This window comes from Tubulanus polymorphus, chromosome 2, assembly GCF_964204645.1.
Source record: "Tubulanus polymorphus chromosome 2, tnTubPoly1.2, whole genome shotgun sequence".
Classification (NCBI taxonomy): Eukaryota; Metazoa; Nemertea; class Palaeonemertea; order Tubulaniformes; family Tubulanidae; genus Tubulanus; species Tubulanus polymorphus.
In genome coordinates, this window is record NC_134026.1 from 15,772,339 (window position 1) to 15,788,147 (window position 15,809).

At 38.6% G+C, this 15,809-nt stretch overlaps 1 protein-coding gene across 7 annotated transcripts in view; it reads right to left on the bottom strand.

Moving 5' to 3' along the window:
- The window catches only part of LOC141899431 (spermine oxidase-like), a 59,088-nt gene that overhangs the window by 27,363 nt on the left and 15,916 nt on the right, over positions 1 to 15,809 (bottom strand). For all 7 annotated transcript variants that reach the window (XM_074785732.1, XM_074785730.1, XM_074785735.1 and 4 more), the window contains one exon: positions 12,511 to 12,640. In XM_074785732.1, coding sequence (XP_074641833.1) covers positions 12,511 to 12,640 — 130 coding nt within the window. The remainder of the gene's footprint in view (positions 1 to 12,510; positions 12,641 to 15,809) is intronic.

Genomic DNA, 15,809 nt, shown 5'->3' on the forward strand with positions numbered 1-15,809 from the left:
GATTGGCTTAATACATAGACAGGTAGCTTCTCAGCGGCAAACTGTCCACTAAAGAAATCTTGGGAAGTGTAATAATAGACTAATGAAGGGTCTGCGGCCAGGCTTTGTTTAGGCGTGAGCTTCAGCAGGAGGCAATAAAACCCGGGCAAGCCAGGATGTTCAAGACAATTCAAATTTAAATAAAAAATACCTTTATTGCTCCTTCATGACTTTAAACATTGTTGAACAATAAAAAATGAGATATAAATGATAAATATGAAATATAGCTGCAAAGCAGCGATAACGGGTTTTCTGCACAGTCTTTGAATCCTGTTCAATGGTTAACACAGTTTTATAAGAGGAAGCTCGACAAACAGTCAATTAGACCTTCTTGAAACCATGGACAACTGGACTTAAGTGTCCCGGCAAAAAATTTGGTTGAGCGAAAACAATTTTTTCGAACGAATGTTTGAATGAAAACAATTCTGTTCGATTGAACAAAATACTTAATACTTTTGGTTCGGAGAAAAAACTTTTTACAATATACTTGTTCGAACGAAAAACTTAATGTTCTGACAAGAAAATTCTGTTCAAATTTAAACGATTCTGTTAGATCGGACGATTGTTCGAACGAAAAAACCTTTTGTTTCAACAGAAAAGTTTGTTCAACTTTGTTCTAACGATTTTTTCAAATTGGTTCAATCGAACAGAATATTATTGCTTCGAACGAAATAAATTTTGTTCCGTAGAAACAATTTACAAGCGAAAGGTCTTTTCAACGAGAAAAAAGATATTTCTGGGGCTCCGCAGTAACTCAAAGCCGGACGTAGGTTGGCCTTGTGACGCGATGCGATCCTCGCGTTGCATCGCAAGTTTCGGTGCAAATCAGTTGCGATACGATTGTCAGCGACTGTGTGCGACTAGTTTCTGCCAGTCGCAAGAGCACGTAGGTCGGTTGTGACAGTCGTGTCGCATTGCAGAAAGTAGAACACGTGCGACTCCTTGTCACTGGCGTTGCTGACAGTCACAACCTGTCGCAAGGGAGCGTAGGTCGATGAGTCGTTGCGACACAATCATCGCTGGCGGTCACAGTGAGTCACAAGCCATCGCAAGGCCGACCCACCCCCAGCTTAAGTCATAGGAATTAAAGAAATACCAGTTTCATTTATGACGAAAAGTCTGGCTTATAAAGCTGTCTGCTCAGACGAAATTTTCAAAAAAATCTTCATTTTTGTCAATAAAATTGATAATTGTGATTGATCGTTACAAGTCAGAACCAGTAAGTCACTAATTAACATGCACTTTAAAAAATCTGATTCCTCCTTAACAGTGAACTTAGCTTTAACCTAGTAAAGGCTACAAGCCTATGTAGGCCTATGTATATGCGTAGGCCTAACATCCGGACAGATTGGTCGTGGGCCTATTGAATAACAACCCTCCTAAATGTCGAAAATTTTGTTTTGAAGTTCAATCCAATGAGTCCGTTAATAAACGCAACAATTATACTGTGTTTGTTTGAGACAGTAAAGCTCAATACCGGTAGGCCTAAAGCCACGTAAAACTCGATAAACACTTCAAGCGACAAAGCGAACGATCTCCTTTCCCCCACAGCGAACGCTTACTCCAAATTTCAAGTGTGACTCCAGCATACGGAAGGGAGTGTTATATACTTGTATTTAGTAAATAACTTGTGCATTTGACAATGATCGGTATGTACTGTAGGAAATTTAGAGTATTGATGGTATTGATATAGAGGTTGAAGCCCGCGGCCGAATAAAGAAATATATTATTTTATTTTGATACCTCGTCGACATAACAGCTTTTCTCCGCTATATCTCTTCGGCGTGTTTACTTTAGGCCTACGACTCCCCGGTACACTCATGATTTATCTTAGTAAATACACGGTTAATTTGGTAAAGAAAAATAGGTATTGCTAAATTAACTGCTTAACGCCCGCAGCCAAATCACTGGTAGTAATAAATTAATTTGTACTCGATTTGATTCTCAGCCCCGGAACGACGATGTAGTGACACACGTCGATTTGTCGATGTTTACGGCTCGACAGTGCTTTTAAAATCTAAAGTAGTAAATTTCCTGTGTATCAGTAATATAATTTGATGAGGAAAATGGGTTACTGTTAAAATTAGTTTTTAAAAACCGCGACAGAATGTGCAATCTTTCGGTAATAAATTTGTTAATTTATGCTTGAATTGATAATCGATGTGACAAGAAACGTGCGGTAGATTTCGGAAAGACGACTTAGAAAAACATGTCGGCTCTTTGAATGGGGCTCAATTTTCGATGTTTACGGCCCGACAGTGCTTTTGTAATGTTGATTCTTCAAAATTTGCATGGAGTATTTGTAGATCGAACTGAGCTGAATGATATCAGACGGATTGTATCGGCAACAGCGGTAATGTAAAAAAGCCTATGTACTTTTGACAAAAAATGTGTGGAAAAAAATAATAATAATAATTTGACATGATAATTAAACTTCTGATACCCTATTTAGAATTACAAAGTATTTCCTGTTCCTATCACTTGCGCAGTATCACAAATTAAGCCTGTGTTCTTCGACGGATTCAATATGGTGTCTCTATGGGCAACAATCCCCACCAAAAAGATGATGTTTTGTTTCACGTAGCAAAATAAGACAATTCCATGCCTCAAAGACCTTTTCGTACCACGGCTCATGCGCCCAAATGTCGGTAGATGTGCCACGAATGTTTAAATTGTCATCCTGGTTACCCAGAAATAATTCTTTCAGCGTTATCATTTTAGCTGTTTCGCCCGCAGTTTCGGCGTTTCGACTACCAGTTTGTGCGATCTTCTTAAAATGACGGATATTTGGGAAACCCGGAAATAGTTTGCCTTTTAACTGCTGGGAGATCATTGTTTTCTATCGGCCACAGCAGGTCTCAGAGCGCACGCATAGCGGAAGTAAACAAACACACGTGTCTGCTGTGGTGGATAGAAAACATGAGGTGGTGTCGATTTTCTATCCACCAGAGCAGGATCGTTCAATGTTGAGATGGATAGGAATTTGATTTCCTTTCGATTATTTAACCGTCCAGAGCAGGAACTAATGCAGCCGGTTGGTTTTCGTTCCACAAACATATTCCAATTATTTCAAGATTATTTTTTGTGCGTATTAACAGGCAAAACTCATTTATTTTCTTTTGAAGGATTTTAAGCCGTCCGTTCGTTCGTCCATTGGTAGACGGAATCCAGTTATTTTGGAAAGTTTTAAAGACGCTTCAATGAAATGTCTTGATATTTGGGTTACACATGTATCTACCCTACACACATCTTCAGGCCAAAAACTGGCCCTGTCAGTATCAAGATGGCCGACTGGCAGCCATTGTTGTTCACCAAAATCAGCACTTTTTACACATTTTTGAAGTTTTAGAGGGAAATTATGAAGATGCTTTGATCAATTACCTTGAACTTTGATATATATTTGATTCCCCTAAGGGCCAATCAGTATAATAAAAATAAGGTCGATCAAACTCAAGATGGCCGCCCTATGACCTTTTTTGTACCCAATTTTGGCCGAATTCTGAGTCTTGTAGCTTCCTACTGGTTTGCTATTTTTCATTGCAATTTGTAGTGGCTATTCTATGGAAATGGATCTTTAATACCTGAGACAGGTATTTTTGATCAGCCAATTATCACGCGATTGGCGACCATCTTGGTGTACTCAGCACTCATTAGGTGGAAAAAAGTTTTTCCACATTATATTGATACTAAGCATATTTTGTGACCACAATCAATTGAAAAGTTGTAGCTCATACCATGATCTATGATTGTGGTGAGTTTCAAGGTTGTTGGTGTTTGTACATGGCCACCAAGGGGCATTGAATTGTGTAATAACTTAGCATTTACTAATTATATTGGTACCTAGGCATATTTTGTTACCATGATCAATTGCAAAGTAGCTCATGACATGTTCTATGATTGAAGTGAGTTTCAAGGTCATTGGGTTTTGCATATGGTCACCAGGGGGCTTTGAATAGAAGAATAACTGTATTATTTCCATATTATATTGGTATCTTGGCATATTCTATATTTTGTTATCACAATCAATAACAGAATTGTAGCTGCTGACATGTTCTATAGTTGTGGTCAGTTTCAAGGTCATTTGTCTTTGTATTTGGTCACCAGGGGGCGTTTATTTCTGGGCATGACTTCATGGCGCAGATTTGTCTTTATCACAGCTTTATTACTATGTCTAACTAAACACAGTCTTTTTGGCTGGGATTGTCACCAATACTCTCCATATGATTGTGCGACAAAACTATGTTCAGCCACTGATCTACGCTAGTACATCCTCAGGCACCGATGCCAACCTTATGGCATCAAGACTCGCCACGGTACGAAACCCTGCCACATAAAACCGAATGCTGGCTTACATAATGGCATCATGAATCCATTTATAGTTCTTCCGTGAAATCTACCTCAGCACTTATACAATGAGCAATCTGATTGGTGCCGCTAGTTTTCGTGCAGCAAAGCTGCGCATGTACCTGCGCATCCGGTCTACTGTGGCAGGGGTTCGTGTTGTGGCTGAGTAAAGCGATGCCATCAGGTTCGAATCCCTGCCGAGGGAGGATGATGGTAGTAGGAATGCAGTAACAGCTCAGAAAACCCGTCATCGCTGCTTTGCAGCTATATTTAGGGTTTTCGGTTACTTCACAGAAAACTCTATTGAGATTCGCAAGTTTCTTATTATTATTATTTTATGTCACTTTTTTCACTAAAAGAACATAGGCTTTGTTACCTTGCCACTGTTGCCGATACAATCCGTATGATATCCTTCAGCTCACTTCCATCTACAAATACTCCTTGCGTATTTTGATAAATCAACGTAACAAAAGCACTGTCTGGCCGTAAACATCAAAAATTGTGTCCCATTCAATGAGGCGACATGTTTTTCTGAGTCATCATCCGAAATCCACAGGATGTTGCTCATCACTTCGATTATCAATTCAAGTGTAAACAAACATATTTATTGCCGCAAGACTTCACAGTCAGCCGCAGTTTTCAAACAGTAATTTCTAACTCATACCCATTTTCCTCATCAAATCATATTACCGATACACAGGAAATTTAGTGCTCTAGATTTTAAAAGCACTGTCGAGCCGTAAACATCGACGAATCGAAGTGTGTCTCTTCATCGTCATTCCGGGGATCAGATGTGAATTTCTTCCTCATCATGACAATGAAATAAGGTACAAATAAATGTATTACTACCAGTGATATGGCCACGGGCTTCAAACAGTTAGTTTAACAATACCTAATTTTCTTTACCAAATTTACCATGCATTTACTAGGATAAATCATTAGAGTTCCGGTGAGTCGTAGGCCTAAACTAAACATGCTGAAGAGATGTAGCGGAGAAAAGCGGGCTTCAACCCAATCAATGCTCTATATTTCCTACAGTACATACCGATCATTGTCAAATACACAAGGTATTTACTAAATACAAGTATAAAACATACTCTTATCCGTACGCTGGACTCATGCTTGATATTCGGAGTAGGTGTTCGCCGCAGGGGAAAGGAGATCGTTCGCTGTGTCGCATGAAGTGTTTATCGAGTTGTACGCGACCTTTGGGCCTACCGGTACTAAGCTTTACTGTCTCAAACAAACGCAGTATAATTCCTGCGTTTATTAACGGACTCATTGCATTGAACTTCAAAACAAAATGGAAATAAAAATCCGGCAACATTGCTATGATTTACAAAAGATTTCTTTCTTCATAATCGGAAAATGAAATCGATTTTACGAATTGAATACGGTACCCCAGAGACCTATCCCTGTTGAATAAGGTGTAGGATTACGATGGTAAGGAAGGTTGAAATTCAATGGCCTAAGACCAATCTGTACGGATGCTAGGCCTACGCATATGCATAGGCCTACATAGGTAAGTAGCCTCTACTAGATTAAAGCTAAGTTCCCTGTTAAGGAGGAATCATATTATTTAGAAGGCATGTATTAGTTATTAACTGGTTCTGACTTCCAATGATCAATGTATCAACGATATTTTATTGGCAAAAATGAAGATTTTCATTGAAATTGCATTTTGTCGACCTTCCTTTTATAAAACTGTGTTGACTATTGAAAATGATTTTAAGACTATGCAGAAAACCCATTATCGCTGCTTTGCAGCTATATCTATTATTATCCTATATATTTTTCACCTTTTCACACTGGATCTTACTGAAAACTAGGGGTCCAGGGACGCCATGCCCACTTGGGAAGTGGTTTCAAATGCTCAACAATCTAACAATTTCAACATTCAACGCCCCCTGGTGACCATTTACAAAAACCAATGACCTTGAAACTCACCACAATCATAGAACATGTCAGCAGCTACGATTTTGTAATTGATTGTGATAACAAAATATGCCTCGTTACCAATTCAATATGGAAATACTAAGTCATTCTACTATTCAACGCCACCTGGTGACCATATTCAAAACCCAATGACTCGAAACTCACCACACTCATAGAACATGTCATGAACTACAACTTTGCAATTGATCATGGTAACAAAATATGCCTAGGTACCAATATAATAAGGAAATACTAAGTTATTCTACTATTCAACGCCCCCTGGTGACTATATAGAAAAACTTATGTCCTTCAAACTCGCAACAATCATAGATGATGTCATGAGCTACAACTTTCCAATTGATTGTGGTTACAAAATATGCATAGGTAAGAATATAATAAAGAAATGCTAAGATATTGTATTATTCAACGCCCCCTGGTGGCCATATATGAAATCCAATTACCTTGAAACTCACCACAATCATAGAACACGTTATGAGCTACAACTTTCTAATTGATTGTGGTACCAAAATACGCTTAGGTATCAATATAATGTGGAAAAACTTTTTCCCACTTACGAATGAGTACTGGTGACACCAAGATGGCCGCCAATTGCGTCATAATTGGCTGATGGAAAATACCTGTCTCAGGTATAAAACATCCCTTTCCAAAGAATACCCATCACAAATTGTAATGAGAAATGGCAAACCAGTAGGAAGCTACAGGACTCAGAATTCGGGCCAAAATTAACATTTTTGGGCACTAAAAAGGTCATAGTACGGCCATCTTGAGTCCGACCGACCCAATTTTTGATATGCTGATGGGCCCTGGAGGGATTCACATATAACCGAAAGATCAAGGTAATTGATCAAAGTGTCTTCAAAATTTCCCTCAAAAAGTTCAAAAACGTGTAAAAAGTGCTGATTTTGGCGAACAACAATGGCTGCCAGTCGGCCATCTTGATTCTGACAGGGCCAGTTTTTGGGCTGAAGATGTGTCTAGGGTAGATACATGTGTAACCCAAATATCAAGACGTTACCTTGAAGCGTAACGGACGGACGGATGAACGGACGGACGACGGACGAAAAGTGAACGCAATAGCCCGCTGGGACTAAAGTCCCAAGTGGGCTAAAAACATAGTGCAGTTTGAGTAGATAATGTGATACAGGCATTACTGGTTATTTCTACAGAGAAAATCGCTCACTCGCACTGTCAAGAAATAAAATCTGGGCTAGTGGTGAATCCGCATTAGAGACAATAATCTACCGATTCTTTCCCAGCAGTATAAACCAGTAGCGCAGTTCCTTATCAACTACTTTTGAATGTATCAGTGCACGAGCACCTGCGAGGATAGTGATGGGGATAACGATTCATTGCTGAATAAAACAGATAGAAACGATTCACTGGCATGTAATTCATTGTGTCACTGCTGACAAAAATTCACAGCAAATCACTGCCAATGATAAGTCAAATTCACTGCCAATGTGCTACCTAGTAAAGACATGATACCAAAAGACTACGGATAGAGCCAAAAACATCAAACACCTGCTGAAGAACCAAAAAGCACCAACTAGGTATATCAATACTTCATATTAATAATTAATATGAATTAATATTTTAATTCATTTATTAAATATGAACTGCTTCTCATCATAAGACTTAAAAAGCCTATTAAAATCTAAAGGCCCATCTACACTACAAACTAATGCCTTATTATCTGTCTACACTATTGACAAAATACCGCATTAACGATACCGCCTTATCTAACGACGGTATCGCCACCCATGTTACGATAAACCGCCTTATAATAATGCGGCATTAAGCGTAGTTTAGAGGCGATGCCGCATTAGAATAAGTCAGTAATTGTATATATCTTGTTTCAAGCCAAAGGTCGGGAGGTCGGGTGAGTAGAAAAACAAATTCAAGTCGGTGCAAGATGTCGCCCCGGTGTTTTACTAAATAAAGTAAATTTTGATTTGAATTTACCAACATCCGGTTGGCCGTCCGGAATCTTCGTTTTGCTTTCTATTTTTATCAATAAAAGCTTTGTAACGACTATGTGCAGAGCCAAAACTTGATATGAGTTCAGTATTAATTTCAACATTCCTTACACCATCAACACTTTTCACATAATCACAAATGAATTGCAAAGCACGGTATGACAGTTCAGATAAGTTATCTTCCTCAATTTGGCGGTTAACAGAAAAGCCTAGTTCAACAGCAGCTTGGCCATGACATAAGTTATAAGATAACATAAGTAAGTTATTCACTACCGGCTACAAATTACTAAAGTCACCAGAACCCATCTCATAATACAGACAATCAAGTCTGTCCTTTTTCCAATCAAAATCCATTATATTGTGGTACTTTCATATCTACAAATTTTTCAAATTCATTTCTCAAATCATTGCAATCTTTATCGGAAACAATTCTACAGTGATTTAGTGATGCAAGCATTATTTTGAATTTTGATTTACAAATGTCTGGATGGGTAGCTAGGTATACAGGGTCTAAACACTTCATATTTTGCACTACAGATCTCACTCGCATTCTTAAGTCCATTGCCATTCTTTCTGAAATCTTCTTCAAAGCAAGTAATTCTTTCAGTTTTTTCTCTGCAATGTGCCCTACATCTATAACAGTATGGATACGTTAATTGTTAGAGCTCTCAACATCAATTGCCAAAAGCATTGACAGATTATCAGAGTCTTTCATTAGATCACCTTAAATAAACCCTTTTCATTAAACTTCTTAATATAACTAGGGGTCCAGGGACACCATGCCCACTTGGGAAGTGGTTTCAAATGCTCAACAATCTAACAATTCAATATTCATTGCCCCCTGGTGATCATATACAAAAACCAATGACCTTGAAACTCATCACAATCATAGAACATGTCAGCAGCTATGATTTTGTAATTGATTGTGATCACAAAATATGCCTCGTTGCCAATTTAATATGGAAATACTAAGTTATTCTACAATCCAATGCCCCCTGGTGACCATATTAAATAAATTGCCCATGGGCAGTGTGGTTTACCTTGAAAGCTAGAGCTAAAAACAAACTTTTCACCTTTGGGCTTTTTTACATGGAAACAATATCGCAAAAAAATCATCTACGTTGTGCACGGGAAATTTGTCAGCGTAGATTTCAAGAATTATTCTAAAATTTTAACTTCGTCCAGAGCGTCATCTCTGTGTTAAAATTGAAACAGTACATTGAATATGTGCGCGCTTTTACGTCATCAGCTTTAATACAGTCACTATTAGAATGAATGGCAGCTTATTGGAACACTGCCAGTTTCTTGGAAACTTAAACTAGGCCACATGTCAAGGCATGTTTTCACACGATGCACACTAGAATTCAAACGTAGGTAGCTCATAGTCGGTCGGCCGTTTTTATCAAAAATAAAATTTATTTCAATGAATCCCAGAAAAAAGTTTTCACTCGGTACCTCTGAAGTCGGGTTGGTCGGGTTACGACAAACAGACGATTATTTTGGGATGGCCTAAAATTCATATGATGTCACATATCAGAGGGTGGCTTACCGTATTTTCCAGCCAATAAGCCGACTCGGCCAATAAGCCGAGGGCAGTTTTTTAGCCTAAAATACATGGATTTCATAAAGCTTGGCCCAATAAGCCGAGGCCCTTCATCAGAGATTTTAATTCACTGATTTGTCAATTAGTTCGTCTTAATTGACGATTTAAGAGGCTGACAGTAGCGCCCGCCGATGTGTAAGAGTGCTGTGTATACTATCATCGCCGAGTGACTGTGCTATATATAGACTCACTCAGCTGATTACTATACACACAGCCATACACGCAGTACGCGGCTCACTGCTGATTTGCATATATACTAATGTATGAACTGACACGTGGTAGTACGATGAACTCGCGCGTTATATAAATGTATACCATTGCCGCTGTGCGGTGATGGAACAATCAAAGTAAAAATAAAATCGTTCAAAATAGATTACAATTGGTAGTAAATAATGACCTCAAATAAATATCGACCACTTTTCTTGATTTTGACGATCATTGAGAGCATTAGAGTGGCATAGATCAGGAAGTGATTTTTTATGTCAGATCGTATCCGCCCAATAAGCCGATCACGATATTTTGGGTAAAAATCTGAGGCTAGAAAATCGGCTTATTGGCCGGAAAATACGGTAATATTGGGTCTTGGAAACCTCTTCCAATGTTGGCCACGGAAGCTAAAATACCGGTACAGAAGAAATCGGCTATTAGATCGTTTTAAATCCTGGAATTTACCACTGCAATATTCAGACCTCGACAGACCTTATAGTTTGCTGCTTAGTATTTTCAGGTCACAAGAAATAACAATTTGATTACAAATTCTATCGAACAGGAAACACAGTGCTCATCTTCTGCTACGATTATTCAGCCTATTTTCAAGTCAAACGTTCACGCGTTACAGCATCACCGGTAGTGTACTGAACGAGCTTGTGTGTGTGTGGTGTAGCACTCCGCGTGCATGTGGAGGCCTAGTGTAAGTGAATATCGCTTACACCTCAATGTCAATCAAAACAATCACCGGGTATTAAAATGAAACAATACCTATGGCAGATGAGTGAAATAATTACATCCTCACCAGCAATGAGCATTTGAAATCGGCACGTATACGGCACCTAGTACAATGAAACGTACGCCATTCTATAGCTTTCCCATAATTATTTTAGTAGCGCCGGAATTCCCTGTATATCCCAAAAACAGCCTCCCATTCGCTCGTAGAGACGACGCCCCCCAATCGAGGTCATTACAATTTTATACGCTAGAGCTAAGAATTTTCCCGCCAAAAACAGTTTTTCGTAGAATTTTAACTCAGTTGACCATGTCATCAACGAAGGTTCGCCATGTCTTCAATAGCATCGATTATACGTCGTTTAAGCTGAGAACCAATGAAACAAATGCTCACATAAAAAATCGTACCGTGATTTTACATGAATTGGCTCAATGCCAACATCATATCGCTGACAAAGGTAAACCAAAAACCCAATAACCTTGTAACTCAACACAATCATAGAACATGTCATGAACTACAACTTTGCAATTGATCATGGTAACAAAATATGCCTAGGTACCAATATAATAAGGAAATACTAAGTTAGTCTACCATTCAACGCCCCCTGGTGACCATATAGAATAACTTATTTCCTTAAAACTCACCACAATCATAGACGATGTTATGAGCTACAACTTTGCAATTGATTGTGGTAACAAAATATGTATTGGTACAAATATAATATAGAAATACTAAGATATTGCATTATTCAACGCCCCCTGGTGGCCATACACAAAAACCAATGAACTTGAAACTCACCACAATCATAGAACACGTTATAAGCTGTCTTTTATACCTGTCTCAGGTATAAAACATCCCTTTCCAAAGAATACCCATCAGCAATTGCAATGAGAAATGGCAAACCAGTAGGAAGCTACAGAACTCAGAATTCGGGCCAACATTGACACTTTTGGGCACTTAAAAGGTCCTACGACGACCATCTTGAGTCCGATCGACCCAATTTTTTTCAAATATACACGAAAGATCAAGGTAATTGATCAAGGTGTGTTCAAAATTTCCCTCAAAAACTTCCAAAAATAACTGGATTCCGTCTACGGACAGACGGACGGACGGGCAAACGGACGAAAAGTGAACTCAATGGCCCGCTGGGACTAAAGTCCCAAGTGGGCTAATAAAGAACTGAGATGCCATAAAATGCATGAGAGGTCAATCACTTGAAAATTCAACTAGAAAGCTATTAATAAGAATGCATAAAAACGTGGAATCGCAACATAGGATCATGGATACAGGCAAATGAAGCTTTATCAGCATTTATCTATCGGAGTATCATATTATGATACAGCGTTATGACCATATATCCAAGGCAGTAGAAATACTACAAGTGTTGTTCGTTTAATGGCAGGATTTTTACTAGCAACGATGCTTACATGGTCTTCCACCATAAAAATCATTTCATCTGGGAACCATGGCATTTAAATTCACTCCATTTAATTAGTATTAGGCTCAGTCTACAGCTGGCCTAAAAACTAGCTGGAAACTTCAGTCCGAAAGAACTTTTACTAACTCCAATTCAAGGTCAATAGTTCAGGGAAAGACTGCTTATAACAAGTCAAAATTCTTCATGCCATTCAGACGAGTATTTAACTTACTTAGTGACTTTCACAGGGAGTGGAATATCAGATCTTTTGAGGAATTTCCGTAGCGCTTCAACGCAAGCACGTCCCACCTCTTCTTCTGACAATGATTCCATGTACATTGCTTCTTTACCAGAAAGCCAACCTGAAAATGGAAAGAACAATTTGGTAAAATTGTGATGATCTTAGAAACTGGAAGCAACCTTTCTATGATGAATATCTGCAGTGAAGCCATAACACAAATCACAATTGAACTAGGGGTCTCCGGGTACGCATGCCATGGCCACTTGCAATGTTGTTGGTAAGAACAATACACTACGCAGACCCACATTCAGGGATGAAAATAAGGCGTTGAAAAATGCTGTAATATTAGAAGTAAAATTATTAGGCAAACTATTGCTGGCCACTAAAATTTTCAAATTTATAGGGGTTATTGAGATGTGAGGCCCATTTTCCAGCGATGATCCATGACAAAATAAGACTGGTACCCGGGGATCGTTTGTTGTTTATGTTTTGAGCCAATGAAAAGCCAAATCTCCAGGACATGTTCATACTTCAATACACTTGTCAATAAATAAACTAGAGTCCAAAGAGAAGCCCCTATCTACAATTATCCTATGTATCACTCAAAACAAGTGAACGGTGCCTGATAAAACAATGACTTACTTTTTTGAGCCATAGGCTATGCTTTTCATCACGAATTTAAATGAAAATTGTCCAACCATTTGGAAGCTACAGGTATCGAAATTCATGGCAAAAATGACCTTTCTGGGAACAAGAAAAAGGTCACATGAAGGCTATTTTGTGTTTTTTAAAACTGATATTTTTGCATTCAGATTTTTGCAAAAAGCTCATGTTAATGTATGAGCCCTTTTTCAAAATTCAGCTTCCTAGGATTTGGAGAATGAATAATACTTCAGTGGATGATTTGTATGAATACATGCTCAGTTGCAGTCAAAGGGCAATTCCTCTGTAAACCACGTCTTTTAAATTCACTCCATTCGTATAGTAATAGGCTCAGCCTACTGCTATGTGCGATAAGTGCTACCGGTATATAAAACTACCATTCGCAGATATAAAGGGAGAAGGGAATTCTGTGAAAATTTCCAGTTACATCGTAATGTTTGGTATATTTTCATGAAAATTTCTTCCATTCGGAAAACGCCTGAATTCGGCGGCGCCTATTAGGCTAAACAAAAGTTCTATCTGGTTTCTCCTAGTTATTTGGATCAGTTGTAGCTAATTAGCTAGAAAATGTACAGTATAAAAGACGTGTATCTATACTAGGCGGAGCTACACCAGGGTATCACAGGGGATGCCACCTACATAGCTGCAGCTGCAGCTGCAGAGCTGGCGGTAATGTGGCCGCAAGCCATGAATTTCAGGAAACCAAAGCGTCATGACAAAATGCAAGCAAACCGCACATTTACTACACGATGCCCATGCGATGACGTGATCACTGCGGACAAGCCGCTTCCACGAAGCGAACGACGATTCATTACATCCTAAACAATACTTAAACACCTGTTCGGTGTTTTCTATATGCGAATAAGTATTGCATAAAATTCATAATAAGGCCTAGTACAATCTAGCTTCCAAATTCATATGCGAAATATTTTCAAATCAATATTTCTATTCATACATTATAGATTTAGAATACAAGTTTCGGCAAAGGAAAATGTGTTACTAAACGGTCTACCGACAGCACTCCGTAGAAGGTGCCTGTAGCTCTGATTGGTTGTTAATGAGGAATCTCTCGTCAAAATGTCATAAATGTAGGTCATCAAATGACATCTATGCCATGAAACCGACGATTGGAAGATCAGTGGGAAAAATCTGCCGTAAAAAAAATTTTTTTTGGCATAAATCTCAAATGAATCGATAACTACGATCTTGGTTCTTTGCATGCGGCTGGGCGCTCATTACATGAACCGTTTGTCCTCATAAAAATCAACACCATTATTGGCATCAAATTTTGTGTCAAGAAAGAGCGGATGCACTCACTCAAAGGTAACGGCATCTGTAAACCAAAAACTAATCCTGCATTAAGGTTCGATGAACAAACCTATGGCTGTGTCTCAATTCCCAGGACCTGACATAAAAGGATCTCTTGGCACCATATAATCCAACGGTTACAGGGCACAAATTTAATTAGCTAGAAAATAGACCAACCAAAAGGAACGCCCTAACTTATAATAAAGCCTAGTAGTACAATCAAGCTTCCAAACTCATTCTTAAAATCAAAGTAAGCCTTTCATCCCCAGATTAGAGTAGTTCTGTTCGGATGGCAACGTACATCACAACGAAACAATGGATTTAAGCAGTCAAAACATATGTTGCATCTTCCACGTGCCATAGAAATAAGATGATCGGTGTAGGTGGCTCCATCCGTACTGATGGCTGGCTTACTCTGTAAGTCATTTATGGCAGGTGCCATTTGGCTAAAGCAATCTGGCTATTATGTCAGTACAGGGTACCTTTTTGGACGGGAATACAGAATGGTATGCGAATTTGAAGCCGTTGTTCATCGAAATCGGTGAAGAAATTTATGTTGCACTTAACATGTCCAAATCAGCAAAAACTGGCTGCATAGCATTTTTGGTCCAGGTGATTTTCAGCCATAAATTTGTGTTTAAAGACAAATAATTCATGAACTATTCATTGGAAGTCAGCAGGATTAGGTTAGCCATGGAAGATAGGGAGGAATAACGATAGCGTAGTTAAACACATAAGATTACAATTGGCCAAAATGGCCATCAGTCAGCCATTTGGGATTCTTTTGTAAAATATACATGACAGGTGTGCAACGACATACCATGCTCAATATGTGCTGTAAGTTTACACACGCACAAACAGCAGATAATTTGTAGTAGCCGTGTTAACCGAGATGAGTAGTACTATAGGCCTATAAGTTAACTATTTATTTGACGCAGAAGCTTTTTCAGCGCTGCTAAGACGTACGCCTAAAACGATTTACAATCTAAAGTTGACGAATGTCCAATTGCAACTCGCAAACTAGGCCACAGATCAACATGGAATTGTCAATAATGTAAAATATACTTATTACCTTTCTTTGGAAGTTTATTTTAACGGTTAATTTTCAGTATTCCATGCCAATCCTAATAAGCAGTTTAGACTTGTTTTAGGTCTAAAATGGATTAGACGCTTGTCTTATTGCAAGGGCCAGCAAGATGGGAAGAGGAAAATCGATATACATATTGACTTTCAAACCTTCAAAGGAGCAATCAAAATCAAACGGCAACTCTGTTTCAATAATCATATTTATCATCAGATAATAATATACATATATTAAA